The sequence below is a fragment of the Podarcis cretensis genome (genome assembly GCF_951804945.1).
Source record: "Podarcis cretensis genome assembly, chromosome: 6".
NCBI classification, from domain to species: Eukaryota; Metazoa; Chordata; class Lepidosauria; order Squamata; family Lacertidae; genus Podarcis; species Podarcis cretensis.
Window position 1 is genome coordinate 31,468,569 of NC_137175.1, and position 25,205 is coordinate 31,493,773.

Here is a 25,205-nt window from a genome sequence, read left to right on the forward strand (position 1 = left end):
TTCAGTGAAACACATGAATAAGCCTACAAAGCAGCTTAATTCTTTGAACCATGTAGCAATTCACTTGAGTTGATTGCTTGGGCACAGATGAAGGCAGATTCATCAGCTGCCCCTGCTTTTCTTCATTGAGGGCAGTGATCTGAAGCCATAATGAGCATCTTAGTGGGTTGCACTGTGCAGCTCATGCCCTTTCTCTGTTTCTCACTCCGGAAGCTTCCATGAGGACATGGGGGAAAGCAGGAGGGATAAATCCTAAGTACGTGTGCTTAAGTCCCATGGACACAAATCAGACACAAAGCCCACCATTTCTATTTTCACTTGCATCTTCAACAATCCTTCATACAGCAGAGACTCCTACTCAAATTTGCCTTTCGATACTGCGTGAAAATAGAGGACCCTTTTCAACCTGTAATTATTGTTCCAAAATTCCAGTGCAGAAACAATTCAGCATCTGTTGTGAGCTATTATCTCACATCTGTTGTTAGGCTGATATCAAGCAGCCTGCTTAACCTGGTTTGGTTTGATTGGGTGGTATTTCCATCAATTGCATGCTCACTTCTTGAGTTTCTCTTCCAGCTGCTGCTTATCATTCTCCAGATCCATCACAGATTCCTGAGTGAGCTTCAAATCGCCTTCCAGCTTGCGTTTTGCTCTTTCTAGGTCCATCCGTATCTTCTTCTCTTGCTCTAAAGCACTTTCCAGCTAGAGGGCACAAAGAATAGTGAAGGAAAATGAGAAGTCACAGAACATGCTTTGCTCACCTGATTTACCCTTTCTCCCAAAATGGTGCCTCCGTGCAATGATGTCAGAGATAGAGAACCCATGTCCTTCCAAATGTTGCTGGACTCCAACTCCCAACAACCCCAGCCAGCACTGCCAATGGACAGGTATGGTGGCAGTTGTAGTCCAACACCCTCTGGTGGGCCACAAGTTCCCCAACATTGGATAAGAAGCTCAGCCAGCTGGAAACATTACAGAAGCACCTACCCCAAAAAGGACATCGTTATGGGGCTAGACATTTTGCTGTCTGAGGCCAAAGGCAAGATGGTACCCCCCTCCCACCCCTTCTACACACAGAAGGTGACTAGACCAGCAGCTGTGTTTCACTTCAACGCAGGCAATGTTACTGGCACAGTGTCCTCCAAGGCACCTGAGGGCAGCAGGCTAGTTTAAGGGGGTTAGAACTGTCCTCTAATAGTGGGGGAAGCTGTCTCTCACCACAATCATCTGTTGACACACTCTGCTTAATGGTAGGGTCAGTTCTGGACTTGAATATTTGAAAGGCAGATATTCCTGGGCAGGCATTTCAAAGAACTGGACAAGTAGATATTGTTAAGGTTTCTGAGACTGATAATTTTCCAGCAAAGCATTTATGGTTGCACAATCTAGTGACCTTTAAGCCAGATCTCTGGACAAAATGGGTTTCACAGTTCCTCTATCATCCCGGAAGCCTCAATTTTTACACCACCACAGACATTTTTCATGTGCCTTGACTCACGTCATCCACTTGTTGCTCCAGCTTGACTTTAGCCTTGGTCAGAGTGTTGACTTTGTCCTCCTCAGCCTGAAGGTCATCCAGAGCTTGCTGGTGGGCCTCCTGCAATGCCTTTTTCTCCTTGGTTAGCTTAGCAATGACCTCATCCAAAGCAGCCATTTCTTCAATCAGGTTTTTCACCTACGATGGTGTGACAAAAGCTTAGAGGGTTATATGAATAATATGGAAGAGTGAAAGGATGCACAAATGTAAAACACAGCAGGCCTTTGGTGAAGCATAACAACATTCATCACAGAAGATGGTAATTTTTAAATACCCATCAACTACAAAAGAAAAGTGGTGTAAATTCATGCTTTCACCCCACCCTTTATGCCACTGCCCCAATAAACCAAATGTGTTATTTCTGCTAAAAGGGAAGACAACTTTTTTTTCCTTTTTGTGCTGTTTTGAAATCATACAACACGAATCCTCTGTTAAACTAGTGGCACTTTCAGGTATCACAAAGCCAGCAGTAGTTTGTGCTGATTTTGTACTCTACCTGTTTTTCTTTATTCTTTTCGTGCTTCCATTACCTGTTTTTTATTTGTATCCTAATGGTGCTCACCTTGTTTTCTGTGGCATGCTTCTCCTTCTCCACCTTGGCCAGGGTGATCTCCAAGTCATCAATGTCTTTCTTCAGTTCAGCACATTCATCCTCCAGCTTTCGCTTCTTAGAGGTCAGGTCTGAGTTCATCTCCTCCTCGTCCTCCAGGCGCTCCATCAGTTCCTTCACCTTGGCTTCCAGCTGAATCTTGGTCTTGATCAAGAGGTCGCAGCGCTCCTCTGCATCAGCCAAGTTGTCCTGCTCCTGTTGAAGAATATCCAAGAGGAGGGAGCACTTTACCACACTGGGAGATGCTGCTGCTCCATTCTCAAGTGTACAGATATATGAAATGTGCATGGTGGTTAAGGTGCTGTTTTGTCAACTGTCTACAATAAGAGTCTTACTTTGACTGCCTTCAATTCTCCAGCTGAGAGAAACACTGAACCCATCAATTTGTTGAAATTTGTCAGATCCACAGTTCTATCACATGTATAGAACCATGTAACGGGGCACAGAATCAAACATCTCAAGTATCTTATTTTTCATTTTAAAAGCCCCCGACACACCACAACTTTCTAGTTCTCATGGTTGCATGCTAAAAAGGGAAAACTTGATGAAGGCTCAGAAACTAGAAGGCATCTGCAAAAGAATTCCAAGACTGGTTAGGCAAAGTCGACTATCTAAGCCAGGCAAAGGCACTTGTGGCCACCAATGGAAAATGCAAGGCAAACCCCAAATGGCATACCTGATTCTTCAAGGGGACTATTCCCCCATCCAAACCAGGCTAAATTCTTACAGTATGCCATTGCCACGTTTCCATCAGCAAGACTTCAGTGCCTTGTCTCTGTGCATATTGTCTCTGTAGACTTCAGTATTCATCTTTTACCTTCTTAGTATATAATAGTCAGGGGGCCACATGGAGGAAGGCCGAGGGCCACATGTGACCTGCAGGTTGTTCACCTGTGACTTACAGAAATGTACGAAAGGAAAATGTCAAGGCCAGATTCACCGTCAGCTTCTTAAACTACATACAACAATGCCTACCCTTCGTTTGGAAAGCTCAGCTGGACAGATTACTCACTGCTTGAAGCTGTAGTGACAGATCATTCTTCTCCTGGATGATGCTGACTTGCTTCTCTTCCAGCTCCTTCCGTTTAGCCTCCGACTTCTCCAGAGCTTCCTTCAGCTTCTGGAACTCCTCTTTGAGGGTGGCCATTTCCTTCTCAGTCTGAGCTGACTTGAGGAGAGGTTTGATCTTGAAGAAAAGCTTCATCCAGGACCAATTCTTGACTGCATTAAAAGCCCGGATGTTCCACTGAATGGTGTAGAGTGCGTCCCTGTGGGGAATAAGGAACACATGTTGCGATGTCATTTGGTGGACACTCTTACTGCCTGATCACTGCCCATTATAAAGGAGGCAGATTCTTGCTCCCTCCTCAAACTATGAGTAATAAGCTACAGAAGGAGGAAGAGATGCACAGAGGAACTCAGTATACTAGGTATACACTATATCAGCTTGTGTGCAGGTCTTTGCTGAAAATCAGATCTTTTCTGAAACTTAAAAATCACTGTATTAACATAGCAAGGCAAGGGGGGAAGAGATGGAGTGGGGGTGAAAATCAGAAAAAAATGTATGAAGGGTTTATTGGCCATGGCCAAGCAAACAAATGCTGATATTTTAAAGAAAACAGAGAAGAACTTGTTCAAGGAAATACTTCATATACCTAAATGTTAATATCTTTGGACTGTAATATTTTATAATGTAACCCTCCCATCTGTTTTGAACAGAAGATAGGCACAAAGTGGTTGTCTCTGTGAGTGAATGTAGCAGTGGCTGCATATGTGCTGCATTGATGGAGCATTGATGGGGCGTGCCAGCACCATTCTGAAATCCTGTCTCTTTTTCTGCTCATTGAGGGCATAGCAGCCATTTAGTGTTATGCCATACTCCCATAGCAGCCATTTAGTGGCTGCCATCCACAGTGCTTTCTCAAAATAATTCCAGACATGCTCACTGGCCCAAAGTGGTCTGCCCATCTGGTCACTGAAAGTGAAAAGTTTGAGAATATTCCAGCAGATGACATGCAAGGAGTTGCTGTGGCCAGGCTTGCGTGTTGCTATACCTTCTGCCAATGATCCACCCATACTCAATGCGCATCAGCCGTCCACGCATCCTGGCCTGCAGGAGGGTGATAATCTTGGCCAGACGTTGATCTCGCATCTCCTCCAGGAGACCCAGCAAGCCTGCTTTGAAAAACACCTGCAAACAAGGAAACAGGTAAAGTTGGAACAGAGGAGACATATCCTCTGAAGGACATTCTCCTTGTGCCAATTCCTTGCCCCCAAATTATAGAATACGGAAAAGGCGTCGTATATTTAATATATCAAATCACACAAGTCCGCTCACCTCTCTTGGTGCAGCGGCACTGCCCACTGGGATAATTGGCTCTTACCCGGTGGTTTTGCCTACCTCATAGCAATTTGTCACAACTTGTTGGGCATTGGGGCAATCCTTTGTTTTGGATGGAGGGGAGGTTATAGTCTCCGCCTGCCCCTCCAAACGCTGGGGTATCCTGTTAAAGGGATCTGGGGGGAGTGGCCATGTCTGCATACCCAGGGGGGCAGGGGGCGAAGGCGCTCCCCCAGATGGCGGTGGTCACCCTATTTGATATAAGACTTAGGAACCCTCGCCTGGATTGACCACGCATCCCTTCCGACGGGTGGGCCAGAAGTATTTAGACTGCCCCATGCCCAAGCCAAACCTCTTTCATCTGTATTCAATAAACTTGTGGCCTGTTTTTACTCCAAAACCCAGTCTTATTGGTCTCTTATTTATATGGGTTGGGGTATGGGAAGTCCGATGCCTTGTCCTGCAATACCACTTACATGCAGATCCTAAAATAATTCTATTAGGCTATCTAAGCAGGAAGTATAGCTACCACATTAACTTATAGTATACTGGAAGTTGTAAGAATATGCATTGGTACATTAACTCTTAATTTACCAGTAGTTGTAAGCATATGTGTTGCTAAATGATAGAAAACATTTACTCCACTGATTTCAGACTGGGTTCAAGAAGTGTGGCTTTATTAAGTAGCTTTATTCATAAAAGTCATAAAAGCTTCTATAGGTTGATGCTACAGAAAGTAAGCACTGAACAAGCAGGAAAGTATGCTAGTAAATCAGATGTCCTTAGCAAAACAATATGGTAGACACTGAACAAGAAGTTTGAAACAGGGAGAATAAAACGTAGTGGATTTACTACCAGCAAGGGAAGTGTATGTAAAATTACACATGCACATTCTGACCATTCTCAAGGCTTTAGTTTTATGGCACAGCAAATCACTTAATCCGTCCCTTCAGTTTGCACACCATGTACCTTTGTGTGTCCAAACTTATATTGGGAGTGGTCAAGGTCCAAGGAAAGAAGCAGCTTCTCTGTGGCCTTCCTGCTATCCACAAATTTGTCATCAGGAATTGCAGCGGGATTCAAGATACGGTAGCTGCAAAGATACAAGAGATGATGTCAGCACACTCAGGAAGAGATGAGGAGCATCAAGAACACTTCAACTAAAGCCTACCCACTGAGGTCATTTTGAAAGAGGAGGGTTCTCTGCACATCTTTCCCAGCATGGGACAGATGCAGAGTGTGCTCCTGAAACCAAGTTTTGTATTTATTGTTCTATTTTATTTTATTTTATTTTATTTTATTTTATTTTATTTTATTTTATTTTATTTTATTTTATTTTATTTTATTTTATTTTATTTATTTCATTTCATTTCATTTCTCCCTCTGAAGCAGGTGTGGGAAACTTCTGGCCTTCCAGATGTTACTGAACTGCAACTCCCAGCCATGGGCCATGCTTGCTGGGGCTGATGGGACTCATAGTTCAGCAACATCTAGAGGGGGCCAAAGCGCCCCCCCCCCAGTCCTGTTCTAGAGATTAGACTGAGACATATGTTTTTATTCCTCACTGTGTGTTCATAGCATGTTGTCCAGGTCTTGCACAGCTGATAGCATCAGCAAAGTTGAACAGAAAACTTAATTACCGCTGCTTAAAGTCAGCATAGAGGATTCTGTTTGGAAAGCCTTTCCGACAGATGCGGATGCCTTCTAGCACACCGTTACACCGTAGCTGATGCAGCACCAGGAAGGGGTCCATGACTCCTGCATGGGAAAGAAGGGAAGGACAGGTCCTAACACCTTTCCTCAGCGATGAGAGCTCATACTTTGAGAATAATAATAATAATTTGAACTAGTGGCCAAAATTGTGGAAAAGTGTATTTCCGAGATTTGATGGCTCACAACACCTGATTGGCTCTCTAAACACTCATGCTCATTGGCTGCATCCAAATGAAGGAAAGCTACTGTATATCCAGAAAAGGGAAGCAAGTTATGCTTCATTTTTCTGGTTATTTGGCTATAACTTTTGATAGAATACAGATAATTGAACAAACTTTGTTGCATTACATTCTTCATTAAATTATCTTTCCATTGCTATATAATTTTATGGTATTACTCCAAAAAAAAGTGGTGTTATGAGCCATCAAACCTCAGAAATACACTTTTTCAAAAAGGTTTCCACAATTTTGGCCACTAGCGTAGGCGTATTTGCATCCATGCAAGGCTAGAGAAATGAGAAAAACAACAAACACACCTGCTACAAAGCTAAACGGTAGTGGTAGCAGAATGCAAAACAAGGAACAAAGCAAAGGGAAAGGGATACCTTTACAGCCCAATTCTAAGAATATTTATCCAGAGCAAAGTCACACCATATGTTGAATCCAGACATGAACTTCCATGAATGGAAGACCTCTTTCCATTTGCAGGGCTCCAGTCCACCCAAGGCTCCCTGTGGATGAAGTGGGGGGGAGGCTGATTCTCCTGCCCCCCAGCAGCCCCCAGCACCACCTCTCATGCTGTTTCAGAAGGTCTCCCAATCCTCCACAGTAACTCCCTCAGGGCCACAGGAGGAAGGAGGAATCAGCAAAAATAACCCTCCCCACACAACCCCATTTCCTCCAGCGTGGCATCACAAGAGCACAACTCTACTCTGGATCATCCAAACCTAGAATTCAAGCCAGAGTACTAATGTTTTTAACCTGTATGAGGCTTGAGGCATTGTTTACAGCAGATAAGCTGCAGAGAGATGCCAAACAAATAATCATAAGAGTGCTGTCTGCAGACTTTTCCCGGTCATTCTAATCCCTCACAGACAGAGCGTACTCGTTGCAGTTGTGTACCTGGGGTCTTTGTTTCATTGGGGATGATGCAGCGGACAAAATGAGGCTGGGTAGCACGCAAATTGGTCATCAGCTTGTTCAGGTTTTCCTATAAGGCAGACATACAGGGTTAAGTCACCTCACAGGCTCCCAAGTCCACGTCTGAGCAAAAGTCAAAGAAGCTCATTTTAACCTTTAAAGCCCTCTGCAGCTTAGGATGCAGATATCTGAAGGGCTGCCTCCTCTCACAGAAGCCTGTCCCATTATGATGATCTGCGTTTGAGGCCTGACTTTGGGTATCCCCATCACCCAGCTGTTTCTAAGGGCCTCAGGCACAGATTATTATTTCCTGCCCAACCCTGCTCCCTTATATCCCTTTATCTGGAGATTCTAGGAAGTGATTCTGGGACCCTGTGTGTTAATTACTGAGCAGCAATTAAAATCCATACACAGGTTAAGTGGTGGGCCTGGGGAAGGTTCAACTCCCCTCTAAGGGGCTCTGAAAATTGGACCGCTCCCTTTCCCTCCTGACCACAGCCCTCTATCCTCCCACCACAGCACTCCCACTTTTTATGTGAATGGGGCAGGTCTGCTTTAAGCAAACAACTGGCATATTTAGTTTGGCCATCCAATCTATTAAAAAACAGCAACCCACTACTGCCCCATCAATGCTACTAAATAACATGTTGCTGCTTCTGTACTCTCCACATGCCCAGTTTACCTTGCAATCTAAAACCATTCCTAACCCTCTTTGCTTTTAACCTTGTGGTTTCTGGATCATTCACTTGCGAAGCACTGTCTCTCAGTCAGACGGTTGCTGCTCTGCTAAGTGGTTCAGTGTGTGGAGTGTTGTGTCCAGCTAACTCCCTCTCCCAACACTGGAAAGGCCAAGGGCCTGTTGCTCCGACCCTTGTAAGATCCACATTTCTTTTCTTCTTCCCAAGGGTTCTCCTTCCCGCAGTCAAGAGTGAGGAGGAGAGAAGTAGCACAGACTTAAAGTGATGTTCATGTAATAAATTATCTAAACATCACTGCAAGTCTTAACTGCCTCTCCCTCAGCAACGGAGAAGCAGCCAGGAACCATGTAGCGCAGACATCACAGGGGCGGAAATAAGCATTACTCTACTACAAATGGAACCTGACTCCTCTGCATTCTAGCATTATTCCTATTCAAATGCTGATACGAAGATCACCAAGAGCTGGCAATACAGGGATAAGGTAAAGGTAAAGGGACCCCTGACCAATAGGTCCAGTCGTGGCCGACTCTGGGGTTGCGGCGCTCATCTCGCTTTATTGGCCGAGGGAGCCGGTGTACAGCTTCCGGGTCATGTGGCCAGCATGACTAAGCCGCTTCTGGAGAACCAGAGCAGCACACGGAAACGCCGTTTACCTTCCCGCCAGAGCAGTACCTATTTATCTACTTGCACTTTGACGTGCTTTCGAACTGCTAGGTTGGCAGGAGCAGGGACCGAGCAACGGGAGCTCACCCCGTCATGGGGATTCGAACCACCGACCTTCCGATCAGCAAGTCCTAGGCTCTGTGGTTTAACCCACAACGCCACCCGCGTCCCTACAATACAGGGATAGTTACAGCTGTTATTCCTGAGCAATAATATTATCAAAAAGGGAGAGCGCTATGGGCCAACTGAGGGAAGAATAGCCAAGCCCCAAAAGTCCTTAGTGTCTGCCTGGTGTTCCAAGACTTCACGTTCAGGTTATTGCCTGGAAGAAGTGTCGTGTGTATACACAGAGAGAGCCAAGTGAAATTCGAGCCAGCAGTTCTGCTTACCATGGGGAGTGAGCAAACACTTACCTTATGCAGCTGGGACACAGTTTGGAACGAAGCTGCCTTCTTGCGCTTCTCTTTGCCACCTGTCCTGGTTGCATCATCTGCCCAACGAGATATCAGTTTATTCCCTTAATGGTGTTCATTTGGTTCAGGTCCTTGGTTGGTTCCCAAGAGCTGCGAGACCAACCCTATTGCTCAAGTTATAGGACAATTAATTCTCCAGCTCTATTGAATACCCAGGCCCAGAGAATGGTCTGAACTCTACACATCTCTGAAGCTAAGCAGGGGTCAGCCTGGCCACTTTCTGGCTTTTCAGATAACCTTACATATTCTGTATTTAGTGCTTTGTTTGGCACAGAGAGGAATGCCGCTCACCTGAAGAAGAGGACACATAATTTTCATATAAAGTAGCCAGCAGCTTATTTTGTGATTTTTGGAAGATGGTTACCACTGTCTCATTCAATGGGTCTTTGTTCTTGTCTAGCCAGCCAACAATGTTATAGGGCACCTGCCAAAGAGCAAAACCAGCTGTAACAGAGGCAGAAAACAGAAAAGCAGCACTAAAAACCCAGTATATGGGAGCCGGGAAACAAAGACATACCACTCCAGCGTAGTGCACCAGTTCAAAGTGGGCTTCATATTTGCGCTTCTTATCTGGCCGTGGTTTTTGGAAGTTGGGTGATTTCCCAATGTGGTTGTCATACAGTTTGGCCTTGAATGACATATCAGAGGCTTTGGGGAACATGCATTCTTCCTCCAAAATGGAGAGGATTCCCATTGGCTGCAAGGAAAGGATACGGATCAACAAACTGGAGGCAAGTTCACTTGGTGTTAATTTTAGTCCTATGTGAGAGGAGGATAGTCTAAGCAATAACTACTTCCATGTGATGAATGTTATAAAAAGGCTTCTTAAGTTAGCATGCAAAGTATAAGAAAAACCATATTCAATCCATTCATAGAGTGGGGATGGGAAAAAGTGCTTCCAGAAAGTGGAAAAGTCACCACAAAAGAATGCTTCCCCTCAAAATTGATATACTGTTTGTGTGAAAGCAAGCTTGTGCAGTAGGATGACAAACAACTATGCCAAGGGGGAAATGCTTTTGTTCTACCATGTTGGTAAAGTGATTTAAAATTTTCAGGCCACTGTATTATGTGCACATTGAATAGTGATTTGATCACACTTTCTTTCAGCCCAAAATGGTTGCTTGCCTCTGTCCTAGTTCTAAAGGTGTTCTATTTACCATGTTTTCAGTAGAAGAATGCAGCACCCTGGAGCTGTAGAACATACGGTAATTTTATGAGGATGGTTCCTTTTTGCCTCATGAAAAAAGCAGTATAAACATTATTTCCTACCTAATTTTACTTTATGTTGTTCTTCCCAAAGAGAACTGGGGAACAAGGAGCCATGAGAAGTTTTCAGAAGCTGAAAAGAGTCAGTTGCCAGTGGGAGTTAAATGTTTAAATTGTTCCTTTGCTACTGGAAATCACTTTTTAAATTCACATTGTAGCTTGCAAGTAAGTGTCTCTTGCAGTGAGGCCAATTTCAGCAAGCAGGAACCACTAGCCAGAATGAATGGAACCAGGTTTCAGTCAAAAGTATGTAAAAACCTTGTTACAACAGAAAGGAAATTAATTTTTACTTTGCTCTGTTGTGAAAGTATTGGCCCGCCAGACACATCTGGCAAATTGGCTAGAAACAAGAGGAGGTTAGAACCGATGTAGCCACATTTCCATTATCACTCAACCTTTTCAGTGACATATATGTACATAAAGCCAGCCACATTAGTTGTACAATCTTGCCTCAATCTTACCTTTTCAATCAGGTCAATACAAGCCTGCAGGTCCAGGCCAAAGTCAATGAAGACCCACTCAATTCCTTCTTTCTTGTATTCTTCTTGTTCCAGGACAAACATGTGATGGTTGAAAAACTGTTGCAGCTTCTCGTTGGTGAAGTTGATGCATAGCTGTTCAAAGCTGTTAAACTGCAGGCAGAAAGTGAACGCCTAAGAGCCTGGAGACTTCACTGCCCAACTCAAGACACTCCACTACCAGTAGCCTCGGAAGAGTAAAAACCACCCATCACTTCCCAGCTGTTGATCAGATCTGGTGACAATTGGCCAGCATGTTTGTACCCCACACATAAATTCCTGGTTGAACAGGAATGCCATAGTTAACTGAATGAAAATTGTTACGCACCACAGCCAGGTTACCTGGCGCTCCAAGCATGCCATGTGTATTGAAACATACAAACAAACAGCAGTGTTCAACTAAATAGTTGTGCTAGCACAAGGGATTAGTGCTAGCACAACAGGATTTGCCCCTCCTCTCCTCCTCCCCCACATGCCCCATGCCATCCCCCAGAACAGACTTGAGTGGGGGGCGCAGGGGGAGGAGAAGGGGAGAACATTCAGCTGAGCAAGGAGAAAATATTGTACTGAAGGAATACTTTGCTTAGTGCTATGCTGAATAAAACCCAAAGCCTTGATGTAGCTTCTCTTATGCACCATATGCTATGATTCTGCCTGTCTAGGTTAAATACTTCCGCTTGTCCCATGCTAGAAAGCAATGGTCTGAGTGGTTTTCTGCATCTCCTGCGTTTTCTAGGTATGGGTCTCTACAGTTTTGCCTTTGCCCTGTTGCTTTCCCCCAGAAAACCCCCTCTTTAGTACTAAATTGGAACAAACAACAATCCACAGAAAACCCAGCTGCCTTTTGTTCCGATTCAGAGCTAAACTACAGGTTTCCCCAGGTGGTGCGGGGAGGGAAGTGGCAGGCCAAATGGAAGTGTGGATGAGCCCATAGTTCTTGAGATACTAAACCTCAGCAAAAAGCAGTCCACAGTTGTTGTTTTTAGTAATGCAGTACCATTAGGGCCCGAATGCCTGAATGATCATTAATCAGCACTCAACACCGCACAAATGCATATGTGAAACCACCCATAGATAGCATAGCATAGCATGAAACCAGAAAGTCAGCAGAATGGTGTTGTTTGTTATGCACAGACATCAGCCTTTCACCCAGTGGCCACTGGAATGTTTAATAATTCTGTAAGTCACCTCAGGAGGATGGGAAACCGGGAGGGCATTTGAGAAAGGGAATGTCCATTGGCCACTCAGGACATAACTACAGACATGAAATGGGTTTAAAGTTGTTCTTTATCCCAGAGGAACCAGTTCTCCAGGGAGATCTACTGATCTCTAGCGCAGAATTCTCAACAACCTTGCCAAACTGGATCCAATTCTATAGCTCGGTTGAGTTCTGAATTTTCACAATATCTCTTTCAACATGTCAGCAACTTTTTTGGGGCAAGGAAGTCAGCAGCAGTTTGGCATGTGTATTTCATTCTTAGCAACACTTCCCCTCCATTGCACTGTGCAAAATGTGAGCCAGTTTTGAAACCCACCTCAAAGATCTCAAATCCAGCAATGTCCAGAACTCCAATGAAGAACTGCCTGGCTAGCTTAGTGTCCAAAGTTTTGTTGATACGAAAAACCAGCCACTTGAACATGCGATCATAGGTAGCTTTCGCCAAGGCTCCCACTGCATACACAACCTGCAAATAATTATGTAACGATAATTGGTCAGAATTTATATTTGTTCGTTTCTGATGGTGTTACATAGCAATAATGATGATAACGATAACAACGACGATGATGATAGTAATAATTAGTTTATTATTTATACGCCACCCAGCTGACTGTGCTTGGCGACATGGTCAAGCACAGAAAAGGGAGGGAGGCTATTTATAAAATAGAATCAGTATGTTTCAGCTGACACTGATGAAATAGTTCCTGGATAACTAAAGACACAATCCTGTGCATACGCGCACTGAACTCAGTTGGGCTTTATTCTGAGGAAACATGCCAAGAATCAGGCTGCATGTGTCACTGCTGCTATTTGATAATTTAAGCACAGGCAATTAAATAACCACCACTCTTTTGCTTGAAATATATATTTTCCACGAGTGGCACGTCTTAACCCAGAGATTAAGATGCACAACCTTTCTCCCAGGTACATTGCTAAGAGGTCCTATGGGAAACTGCATTAGGCCAAGCCGTACAGTCCAAGAAGTTTACCTGCTCCACATTCTGGCCTTTGGTCACATACTCATTTCCAACTTTCACCCTAGGATGGAGCAGCCCCTTGATCAGGTCACTTGAGCTGATTCCCATGAGGTAAGATGCTTTATCGGCACCTGCAGTGCAATAAAAAATCATAAATAAGAAAGTGGTCTTGATAAGAAATAAATGTGGGTTCCTGTAATTTAGAACCCCTTGATTAAGAGCTACCACCCAGCAGGAACTGCTTATAGTTCAAGCCAATTAAAGGCAGACCAATTTGGGCTCCAGTAGTAATAATAAGATCAGAGATTTATAAATCCTAACACATGTACATTCTGGTCCATAAAAGCTGATGATGCCACAATGAATTTGTATGACTTCTTCCAGACTGGCATTATACTGGTGGGGTTCAATTGCCTACTGACAGGTTCACGTTGTGCCACTGACATGGATTATACCACTCTTGTACAACCCTCCCCCAAAACGGATTGTTTGCTGTAAAGAAAGGGACAGGAAAATGCACTGGAAAGTGTGGGGTAACAATTACTTGCCCATGACATAGTTTAAGCTTCCTGCAAGCAAATAAGAAAGATTGCTCATAAACAGTGGATTTTGTAGAACTCCCCAGAAACTTTGTACAAACAAATAAGGATGAATTCTCAAAGAAACAGGTTGTCTGGAAGCGACCTTAGTCTTTTCAGAAGGTCTGAGGGAGCTAACAGCAAGGTGTTGTCCAGTGAGCACCTATGCAATTGTGCCCTCCCCACACCTGGTTCATGAGGATCCTGGGGAAGTTTATCTTGGTAGCTCTAGAGAACAGCCATTTCCTCATTCACAAATGCTCCCAAAGCTGAGTTGGCAAAAAGCTAGGTAATGGCTGCTGAGAGAAAGTAAGAGGGTTTAAAAGGGGGGAGGGCAGGATAGACATCAGCAGTGGGTCCCGAATGCCACTGGGCTTGGCAGCTGCTTGAGCTGGTCAGGTGTTTTCGCTGGCTTTGCTTCCAAGTACCACCAGACTGCTAGTTTTGCTGCAACAGACTGATCTGGCGGCCACAATGGGATTTGTAGGCAGCAATGTAGGCAAACTCCCTTACTTTCAGTGCCTTCAGCCTCTGCCTGTTCTTCGCGTTGTTTCTGCTTGAATTTCATGTTGCCAAAGTGCATGATGGCTCCTACTATCTTATAGCAGCCATATTTCTCCTCATTGCTGAAGCCCAGGATATCCATAGCATGCTGCAGAAGAAATCAGACAAGGTGTGATTAACAAACAGAAAAGGACGAATTCAGGATGTACTGGCCTCAGTCCAGAAGGACTGCTGCACCCTTCTGGTGATGCAAATGCTAAGCAAATGACAAATGCACTATACTGGCTTGTCTAGCTGGCATTTCTTTCATGCTGCTAAAATATAGCTCATTAAAATTAAGTAATAACGCTCAACAGCCTATATATGCAGTTTTTTGCTATTTTGCATTTTCTGTGCATCTGAGTTCATAGTGTTTTCCATGGTGCACCCTTCAGACCCCTGCCATAAAATTTTCTAGTGTGCAGATAATCTAAAACAGACAAATCCAGAAGCCCACAAACTTTTTGTTAGGAGGCTGGTTGGCAGAACCATTGTGGAGGGGGTAGAAGAGGGTGAGGAGAGAAGGGTGTGGCCGAGAGAGAGAGAGATCCCACAGAGAGTGCTGTGTGCCAGACTGAGAATCTTGGGAAGACACAGGCTCCCCACCCCTTAAATAAGAAAAGGATGCATGATTCACATCAAAACCAGTGCCATTTGAAATGGCTAGCTATGTAGCAACAAATGGGAACTGTATTTTGTTAAGAGTGCTGGAAATTCTAGTTCAGTTGGGGGGGGGGGTAAAGTACAGTTTCCAGGATTCTTTGTGGAAAACAATTGTGCTTATTATATTTATTTTCTACCCCCTTTAAAAATAATGTTAGGATTCAGAACTTACAGGGTTAAGATATTCTGAGTGATGCCTCACATTCTGACGTGTAATTTGGAAGGTGGGAGGAGTTTTGCCTTACTTGTCTCTGTGTTTTCGAGAGAGACAGCAGCCATTAGCCATGAGTGCTAGAAGTCCGGGAGAATTTATCTGAGAAATGCTGAGTTGTAAATATTCTGCTGTAATAAAAGACTGATAAATAAACACACAAACGTTTCGTGTGTTTGCATGGATCTGAAGCAACAGTTTTTCCGCTGTGTTTTTACTCTGCAAGGCGAAACCGGAGAGACGCAGATCGGCGCAGCTTGGCTGAGGAGCGTGCCGGACCGCTATAAACTGCAGCTAATTGGGGTCGTAAACCAATTAAGCTTCATTTTCTAACAAATAATGGGTCTCAGAAGCAGTTTATAAGCCTAGACTGTGTCCCTGCATCACAAAGAGACTTTGACACCCCAGTTGATTTCACAATGGATTAATACATACATCTGTAGCCAAGAGTTCCTCTCCATCGTCCAGGTTGTCTACAGTTGTTACACCTTGTGAGCAGAAATGGTAGTCATAGGGGTTGGAAGACAGCAGCAGCATATCTGGGGGGAAACAGAGAGAAGACGCGTTCTTTGTTTCATAGCATATTGTGGTTACATGCCCAATTTGAACTATGAATCAAGTGGCTATGAATCAAGGATCAGCTTGGAAGTTTCAGCCTCAGAGGCCACATAGTCTCCATTACGCGGCTACCAGAAAGGCATGTGCATTGTATAGTTGCATCTCCCGCCAGCTATCTTAGGAACACCCTTGGGCCGCTGACTGATTTAGAAGTAGTCAGCCTTGGCCTTGTGAGCACCAGATAAGATTACTGCTCAGTAGAGCTCTCCAGACCTGCCTAATAAGGTATTGTTTGTCACCGAGCAGCAAGAGCAGCAGGCCGTAGCCCAGATTCTTTACTGCCATGACAGGACACTATGCTAAAAATCCCTGTCCGGTCGGAAAAGGGTTTCGCCTACATTTCCTATTTCACAGCATCGGGTTCCATACTGGAAAGATGCCTTGAGTGCAGATCATAGCATGACTGGGAGGGATCATTATTGGACAAGCTTGCCATCCTCTCAGAGAGAGGTCCTACATGAATATGTCTGAAGGACTTCCCTGCTCACGGTGCTCTTATTTGTGTGCTCTTATTTGTGTGCTCTTATTTGTGTGCTCTTATTTGTGTGAGGTTTGTAGGAGCAAACAGGGAGAGATTGAAAGGGAGCAAGTGCAAACCTTCTCTGTGATCCAGTTCTGGTCAAGCATAGTTACCCGTTCCATTAATATGTGGATAGGGATGCCCATCAAAATGGGCATCCTGTTGACAGTAATGACATGCCGATGAATGGCATTTACATAAATGACAACTGTATTCAGATACGCATCTGAATAATCCCCTGTAGGTTCTGATCCAGAGGGTGATACATCTGTGTGAGCCTGCTCTCACACACACATCTATGTTTCTATGATCTATCTCTTGATCTGGCTCAGAGGTACAGCTTCTGAATCAATTATGTGAAACACCCAACTGATATGCAATGAAACTAACTTCCGGTGTGCTCAGAATCATGGACCCACGAACGAAAGGTGCTTAGGACTAAACAGAGTTTTGGGCAAATTAAAATTTTTTTATAAAATGTTCAAAATTCGAATTGTACTTTCAAATATGCTTAGTTTTCACTTTTGAAATTGAAATTTGAGGGCTACTTAAAACATTCTTAAAACTTAATTCCCATTTGTAACTTGCCAGATTCAATATTCTACATCCAACCGTGATAGTCATTAGGCAGGTTGCCTTGAGGTCCTTGGAGGGAAGGCAAGTTATAAATGTATTTACATAAATAAGTCTCGGAAACAAGGTTCACTTTAAGTGCACTGATAAGCACAAGCCTTTTCAAAGCACCGGTGCCAATGTCACAAATATTGGGTTAGCTTAAATTTCAAAAGCACTGAGCTGTGTTGACATAAGGTGTGTTGGCATTGGTGGCAAATTTCTCCTAATATACACATTTTTGTATGATTATTGTATAACATACACATTTTCGCAAAACAGTTTCCCCTAATATAATGCACTTTTGTATGCTATTTTTCACTAATATTTGCATTTTTATGCATATTTGGCCCTACTATATGCATTTTGTGACACATTTCTTGGCTTGCAAAATTCAGTGAAGTGTGAATTTCAAAGGATAGCTGTGTTTTGGGCCATCCATTGTTTTGAAAAGTGCTTTTAAATGTGAATGGAATTGAATTTATTCCCCATCCCTAGGGATATCATACTGAGCACAGCTCTTTTGTGATCATCTGCATTGTGGTTTCCAAACTAATATACATATTTATTTGTATATTATTTTAGTGCCTCTCACCTTGGAGTTCTGGCTTCTTTCCAGAAAGGATTTGATAGTAGATGTGGTAGCTCCTCTCTCCTGGCTGCTGGAAAATCACTCTTGATTTTTCCAACAAATCTAGAAACAACAGGTAAGAAATCAGATTGTGGGGTTACTACTTCAAGGGTTTATCAAACTGTTCAAATTAAAAACAACATGGGATGTCAAGTGACATCAGCCATTTACTCACAGATGTCAATGTCAGCGGAAGCCAGCTTCCCTGAAGGACCAAAATGGATGCGAATGAACTTGCCCTGTTTTGATGGGAAGGAAAAAGGCAAATGAATAGAAGTACTCACTATGACCTGCTGGTTCTTAAATAGGAAACCTGCTGTATTCAAAGTAAGATAATTTGTGCATCTAGGCCAGTATTGTCTGCTCTGACAGACAACAGCCAGATAGAGGAATAAAGTGCCGTCTGATTATAGCCTCTGAAGTTGCTATTCAAGGGGAACTCCTACTGGCACCAATGGAGTTGCCCCTTGGCATGCAAATAGCAGCTTCAGATTTTTGTTGGGGTTGTGACTGTTGAATGGTTTCTTTAAATGTAAAGGTTCATCATTGTTCCACCTGATGTGTATGTCTTTAAGGGGCCAGAGCAAGGGCCAGAGCAAAATAACGAGACCCAGCTTTGCAGCTGTGAAACACAGCAGGTGCTGCTGAGTTGTATTGATTAAGCTGTGTCAGCAATTGGGCGTAGTATATAAGGAGCAGCACCTAGCTCTCTCATTACCATGGGGGATGGGTTGGTGGTTGGGTCATGTTTGTTTGTTAATGTATTTAGTGTAAAAGGAGTTTTTGTTTTTGTAATTAAAACCTTGTTTAAGTTATTTTTGAGTCCCTTTTTAATGCATGGTCTCCCCAGCAAGCTCTCTGCAGCGCTACCATACTGCAAAAAGCCAACAGTGACAGGTAAGGAAGAAGTTAAACTTCCCATCCCCACCTGTCTTCACACAGCCCCAAGGCTCCTCATGTTTTCCCATACTTGCTATTTCCATAACATAATGGTGCAGCTTTAATTGCATTCACATTTTAATCATATTGTGTTTGGTCATAACTCCTCTTCCTCAGAGGCTGATTTCTCTGTTCCAAATATCAAAACGTCACTATAATCTGCTAAGCTAATGAATAAGAGAATTTATAGATATGGAAATAGTTTGTTTCATATGCTTCATTATATCATAAATATTTCTATAGGTTTACCAAAAAAACCCCACATATGCATACTGCCTGTATAAATGCTCTGTACTGTACTTTCGTTTTTAAAAAAATACTTACAAATCGTGAGGAATTGTCATTTCTCAGGGTTTTGGCGTTGCCAAAGGATTCCATAGCAGGGTTAGCCTCAATGATTTGATCTTCAAGGGTACCCTAGGTCACATAAACATAGAATAGTTCAAATACCCAGCGTTGCAAGCCAGATTTATCTGAATACTGATGAGAGCAAGATGAGGAACACAGCGTAGAGGATGCCATTACTCTCTTAAACCTTGACCAATATCAGCAGTTGCCTCCTGAATCACTGGCATGTGGCCCTTGGAAGGCTGCCCAGAAGAGAAAGCAGCCCTCAGGCTGAAAAAGGTTCTCTAACCCACAATCAAGGGTAGCCTCCAAATGTTGTTGAAGTACAAACCCCATCATCCCTGACCACTGGCTGGAGCTCAGGGGAGCTACACTCCATAAACATCTCTAGGGCAGTATGTTGGCTATCCATATCTAGAAGAGTCCACTCATATTTTGGAAGCAGCTTGAGCCACATACATTCTGGAATCTGGAACACTGTGTCTGAGAGATGTTCTGAGACTACATATAAGCAATGCAATGAGAGAGAACAATGCTTCTTACTGGAGAATGGAGAGAGAACATACAAAGGAAGCATCAGGGTTCTTCCAGATGGGTGTTTATTGTGGGATCAGCACTCCTCAAAGATGGAAGTTGTTTTTATTTTTTTACAGTGTCCCCATGACGTCATTGTCATCAAAATACCAGCTCATATCTCCTGCCTTCCCTTTAATCTGGATTTGCCCTTTCCAAAGAAAATCCAATATTATAACAAAAACAAAAAAAAGCAACAACTGATGCCAAAGACCCATGTGCAACATCCCAGTTTACAGTATTATGCCTCCATCTGGAAGCACCCTCAGGCTACTTATGAAGGTGTCAGTATGTCAGAAATGAACAGATGGACATAGGAGACTGAACCACAAACATGGGATGTAAATTCAGTCTTGGGTAGTTAATCTGGGCCATTAATACAAAAGCGACAGAGGATTTGTTTGCTTCTAATTATGCTTCTTGTGTTGTATTGGAATGCAACACCATTGAAATGATGTGTTCTGAAAAATGGAGATTTACATTTTATATTACCACCATTCATTCAAAAGAAAGGAAAGACACCTCTTCTTTTTCATGCCTTTAAAGCTTAAAAGATGAAGGGAAACTTAGAAAGCACTAAATATGCAATTCTATACCCATTTTCCTGGGAGTAAGATCCACTACTCACTGTTAAGTAGGGTTGCTATACGTCCAGAATTTCCCGGATATATCCGGAATACTACAGCCGCAAGCAGCGTCTGGGTGGAAATTGGTGAAAGGTCTCCGAGAATCCAGACGTATGGCAGCCCGTGTCGGCAGTGTCATTTCCCCTCAAAAATAACTCAAAAACGTCAAGATTTTCACTTTTTGAAATACGGCAACCCTACTGTTAAGACCATGCTCATGGAAGATAATCTAACTTGGCTACAAGTGATAGCGAAAGAAGAAAGAAGTTGGTTAAGCTTAGACCCATTGAAACAATCAGGCCTCTGTTAGGTCCATTAATTTCAGTGGGTCTACTCTCAGTAAAACTTAGTTGATTACCATCCCACAGTACTGAATTATTAGCGAAGAGCAAAAGAACTTGAATAAAATGAACAACTTCTAAATATCTAAACAACTATTGAAATACACACACATTTTAATGTTTAGCAGATTAAAGGCAAAGAATGAAGAGTTGTTGCTTTTCTACAGATTTTTGGAAACACCCTATTATATTCCTGTAGTGAGATGCTTTGTATGTTGACAAAGTCCTATATTATATAGGATATATTTCTGGACACTAGAATGAAGCCAGAAATGCTGATTCACACAATCATTCTGCTTGTAGTGGGTCAGCTAAAATTGCCACATGTATCAGCTCTGCATCTGGTGCCAAGTGGTAACATGCAGCCACCGTAGGCACTTTTGGATGATCTGCTTATTGAATATGCATCCTGATTTGTTTGCAGGGAGGTTAGATTATGTTGGGCCAAGGCAAATGTTACCTTACACGGAACTGATCTTTTGGAGAAGCTGGTTTGTTGCACGAGACCTCCCAATCAACTATAATAAAAGTCTGAAAATACTGTCCCCTTCATGGATCACTGCCTTGCCATGGCGAAGGGGCTTGAATAACCCCAAGAAGATATGAGCTATGATGTGCAGGGCCACCCAAGATGGACAGGTCATAGCTGAGAGTTTAGACTAAGTGTGATCCACCTGGAGAAGGAACTGGCAAACCACTCCAGTATTTTGCCAAGAAAACTCCATGGACATAAAAAAGGAGAAGCTTTGAAGAGAAAGTGAGAGTTTCCAAGGCATGCTCTGGTTCATGGGGTCACGGAGAGTTGAACATGACTAAGATGACTAAACAACAGAAAGAAATACTGTGCCATGCACAAGACCAAACCTTTTGCATGCTCAAATGGTCCAAAATGGAAGTCAGTGGACAAAAGGTTTAATCATATGCACAGCTTCTGCTTCATATGGGCAACTAGCCACAGGCAAGAAGCAGGCACAGACTGGAAAGAGCTGCCATGAATCTGATGATCATGTTGCCTGCTCCTCAGGTACCATTTTCTTGGAACTAATAAGGTATTATTTCATCTCTCTGCCTTTGAACATGAAATCAGTTATTTCTTTTAAATACTTACCCCAGTTTTAGTGGCAGGAGCTTGCTATAACAAAAGATAAGAAAATAGCATTACAATTCCATAAATATAAAATCAGTTTCACAGAAAGTTCCATCCAAAGAGGAGGACTTTTCAGTTTTGTCCAGAAGAATGTTAAAAAAGCTTAACTGTTTAAATTTTAAAATCCCCACTTATTATTATTCAAAAACCCCACTAAAATATGTTAAATAGATTAGATCAAGAACAAGAACAGCATCAAGAAGCAAGAGGGTTAAAATCAAAATCCAGGGAAGGAAAACAATGCTGGTGAATTTCTTTTGGCGTAACCCAAGTCCAAAAATAATCAAGAAGTAAGAAGGGTATTTTTAAAAAGAAGAGGAAAAGGAAAAAAGGAGTGTGAGAAGAAGAAGAGAGTCAGAAAACATACAAGATGAAAAAGAATCAAAGGGAACAGTAGAGATAACGGAAGGAGGGGATCACAAAAAGCAAGGCTTAAAAGAAAGAGTTACAAGAATGCCTTGGGGAATTTCCCCCATTTTCAGAAAAGAAAAACTGTGGAGTGGAGGAAAAAGCCAGTGACTTAAAAATTCCGTAAAGCAGCCACCGCCTGGGGTTTTTAGCAGCGCCCACTTTATGAAACCTTTTCCCTCAAAGCAATTTTTTCAAGCCTTGCTTGTTTCAAAGTAAAAGAAAAAGTCACGTCCACCACGCACGCTGCCAAACACAAAAGAAGACCAAAACAAAACAAAACAAAAATGAACAAAAGAAAACAGCCAAAAAGAAAAAGGGGAAAAAAGGTTTTCAAATGAGGGCCTTACTCCTTTCTTGCCCGGAGAGTCACCCAGGGCTGCGACAATGGCAAAGTACTGAATAACCCGCTTGGTGTTTACAGTCTTACCAGCACCAGATTCTCCGCTTAGAGTAATAGAAATACACAGATCAAGAACACGAAGCAGCTACTGTCAAAGGTTATTTCACAGGCACACAGAAACAGCTAGCCAAAATCCCAACCACCCAGAAATACACAGCAGAGTTGGGGGGCATGTGGGGAGGGTTGTTTATTTGGGTATGGTGGCATCTGGCATGCACGGGGCATTTGAATGAAAGTTGTTCAGGGTAGAAGTAGTTCCCCCCAGAAAGCAAAGGTGATGTGACATGGGGAAAAGCTTCCTGACATTGCTTCTGAAATGGTGTGGGAAACTGATGTTCCTGCTGGATTGAAAATGTGTCCCCACCTGCAGGTTGAAAGACCTATATCAGATTTGGCACACATGGGTTCCTTGTGCTGCAAGGGCTGCCTTTGAGGGAGCAGCGAACATGTAGTTCAAGCATAAGGAAACCTGTGGCCTCATTGGACTACAACTCCCTTCATTCCTGACCATCGGTAATGCTGGCCAATGATGATGGCAGTGGGAGAATCACAGGTGTAAATGATGTAAATGCACCTACATTTTGCTCCTAGAGCAACAGCTAATAATAATAATAATAATAATAATAATAATAATAATAATAATAATTTATTTGTACCCCACCCATCTGGCTGGGTTTCCCCAGTCACTCTGGGCGGCTTCCAACAAAGATTAAAAATACATTAAAATGTCACCCATTAAAAACTTCCCTAAACAGGGCTGCAAAGAGTGCAGATTCGTAGTGTATATCTCGTAAGAGCTTTAAATGGAAAAGGAAACAAGGCAGCTGAACTTGTTTTTCCTATGGGCCATTTTCCTATAGGCAAAAATGAACTGGCTACAGGTGGTTCATAATCTTCCACTTTTATCTCAAGCAGAAAATGCACTTCCCACGAAGTTACTGGAAAGGAGGAGGAGATAGATTTTCCTTTCTTTTCGATACAAATCCAGAGAAAATTTAGTTCACCCATGGAATAGAAGCAGGGCCTCCAAGTATTCCTGGCCCAAGTCCAGCAGGCTGGCTCCAGGGTCCAGGCTTCTTTATCACATCAGCAGGCTAGTATCACCCTCCCTCCTGCTCCTTTCTCTGCAAAGCCCTCTGGCACTGGCCTGGCATTGATTTCATGCCTATAGTTAGCTGTTCTTCCATTGTAATCCCAGCACACAAAGAGACATGCTCGGCAGTGGGGGGAGCGAGGCCTCTGTAGGACAAAAGCCAAACATTGCATGCTATCAACCCCTGCTTTACCTAATTAGGCCATGGCCAAAGCTTCAAGCGTCAGGGGCTTCTGGCACTAGACTAGGCTTTATATAGCCTCCTCAACATGGCTGTTTCGGTTATCATGTCTTCCTCCTTCTCGCTCCTCTACAATTGGGCCTCAGCCACCCCAACATTCCTCCACAGCTGTGAGGTAGCCATTTCCTATCCTCCCCTTATCCTATCAGCTGCCTCTTTCTCTACCCCTACTTAGCTAAACCTTGTCTCCTTACTTCAAGTCATTATCCTTCATAAGGCAACCACACCATGTCTCTAGTCTCTCTTTTAATCCCACCACCCCACTAGGGATGGAAGGATCTGTCAATTTTTTTGTCCTAAAATCAGTTCTCCACATTTTGCAGTAATTTGTGATTTATTTTTTTAAAAAAAATCCTTATGAAAATCCACCAACATTTTAGTGCAAATGTACCCCGATAAACACATTTCTGGATGCAGTTTTGACTAATGTGTACATTTTTGCAAGCAATTTTCGCTAGTAAAGTGCGTTTTTTGTTCTTTTTCACATCCATTTTTGCACACTTTGCATATTTATGTATGTATGTATGTATGTATGTATGCGGGAGAGAATTTCAAAGCATAGCCGTGTTTCAGTTTGCATATTGTTTTGGAAAGTGTGGATTTGAGAGATTTAGCTTCAAATGAGAACCTGAATACAATTCCCCCCCCCCCCGCCATCCTTATCCACACATATGCATTGCTCCCCAATTTCTTTGGAGGTTGACTGCATGAGTTCTATGTGTTAAAAGTGAAACGGTGAAAATGATATGTGTCACTCTAAGAGAGCAATATTTTGCTTGTGGTCAGGTGGCCTGCGCACCCTGTGACCATGCAAGCTGAATCCAACCCACCAGCCACATCAGGCAATGGAAGAAACCCATGTTTTTTTACTGTCTGATAGCAGCCACAATACCAGGTTATAGCAATGAAAACTAGGCAGGGTGACTATACATTATCTGAATACCCATTGCTGGGGAAAATGAGGAGGAGAATACTATTGCACCAATGTCCTTGTGAGATTCCCAGAGGCATCAGAATGGCCACATGGGGAAACATGATGGCTGGCTTTCCAGAAGGGCTCATCTCATGTTCCAATATGATGTTCTTAGGGGAGCTGTTATGGAACACCTGGCAAGATGCAACACGCGATTGCTGAACAGTGTCATGTTCATGGGTCATGAGTTGTGCAGGCTTGCTTTAGTTTCACTCTGCCATCTTGGGATATTTGCTATGGAAATGGATTGGTTGAACAGGACCTACCCCACCCCACCCCAGTTTTGTGCCCTAGTAATAACTAGTCACATTCAAAGAAGCAGACAGGAAATACAAATAAACAACATATGAGCAGCCACACAATGAGAGGAATTTTCTGCCCTACTTTTTGTTGGCAGTGTACTCCTGGAAGGGCTATAGCAGCTGTTAGCTGACATGTAAGAGCCAGAAATTCTGCCGTGTGTGTGTGTGTGTGTGTGTGTGTGTGTGTGCTTGTGCTTAGGCGACAAACTGAAGGGAGTGTAAAGATCCTACAGCGCAGCCAAACCATTTGGCTTTCTCAAACAGGGAGACAGGGGCGTTTC

General features: G+C 43.2%; 1 protein-coding gene across 2 annotated transcripts in view; it reads right to left on the bottom strand.

Annotated features, from left to right (window-relative positions):
• MYH7B (myosin heavy chain 7B) overlaps window positions 1–25,205 on the bottom strand; it is a 58,814-nt gene that overhangs the window by 14,663 nt on the left and 18,946 nt on the right. Inside the window, exons 7-27 of one of the 2 annotated variants that reach the window (XM_079978808.1) lie at window positions 22,263–22,359; window positions 21,466–21,489; window positions 18,794–18,886; window positions 17,706–17,769; window positions 17,495–17,593; window positions 15,585–15,688; window positions 14,246–14,384; window positions 13,167–13,285; window positions 12,494–12,643; window positions 10,902–11,072; window positions 9,692–9,871; window positions 9,466–9,598; window positions 9,115–9,191; window positions 7,323–7,410; window positions 6,129–6,246; window positions 5,458–5,581; window positions 4,202–4,338; window positions 3,160–3,415; window positions 2,100–2,342; window positions 1,499–1,675; window positions 557–702 (exon numbers count right to left, since the gene is read on the bottom strand). In XM_079978808.1, coding sequence (XP_079834934.1) covers window positions 557–702; window positions 1,499–1,675; window positions 2,100–2,342; window positions 3,160–3,415; window positions 4,202–4,338; window positions 5,458–5,581; window positions 6,129–6,246; window positions 7,323–7,410; window positions 9,115–9,191; window positions 9,466–9,598; window positions 9,692–9,871; window positions 10,902–11,072; window positions 12,494–12,643; window positions 13,167–13,285; window positions 14,246–14,384; window positions 15,585–15,688; window positions 17,495–17,593; window positions 17,706–17,769; window positions 18,794–18,886; window positions 21,466–21,489; window positions 22,263–22,359 — 2,739 coding nt within the window. The remainder of the gene's footprint in view (window positions 1–556; window positions 703–1,498; window positions 1,676–2,099; window positions 2,343–3,159; window positions 3,416–4,201; window positions 4,339–5,457; window positions 5,582–6,128; window positions 6,247–7,322; window positions 7,411–9,114; window positions 9,192–9,465; window positions 9,599–9,691; window positions 9,872–10,901; window positions 11,073–12,493; window positions 12,644–13,166; window positions 13,286–14,245; window positions 14,385–15,584; window positions 15,689–17,494; window positions 17,594–17,705; window positions 17,770–18,793; window positions 18,887–21,465; window positions 21,490–22,262; window positions 22,360–25,205) is intronic. The other variant, XM_079978809.1, reaches the window with a different exon arrangement.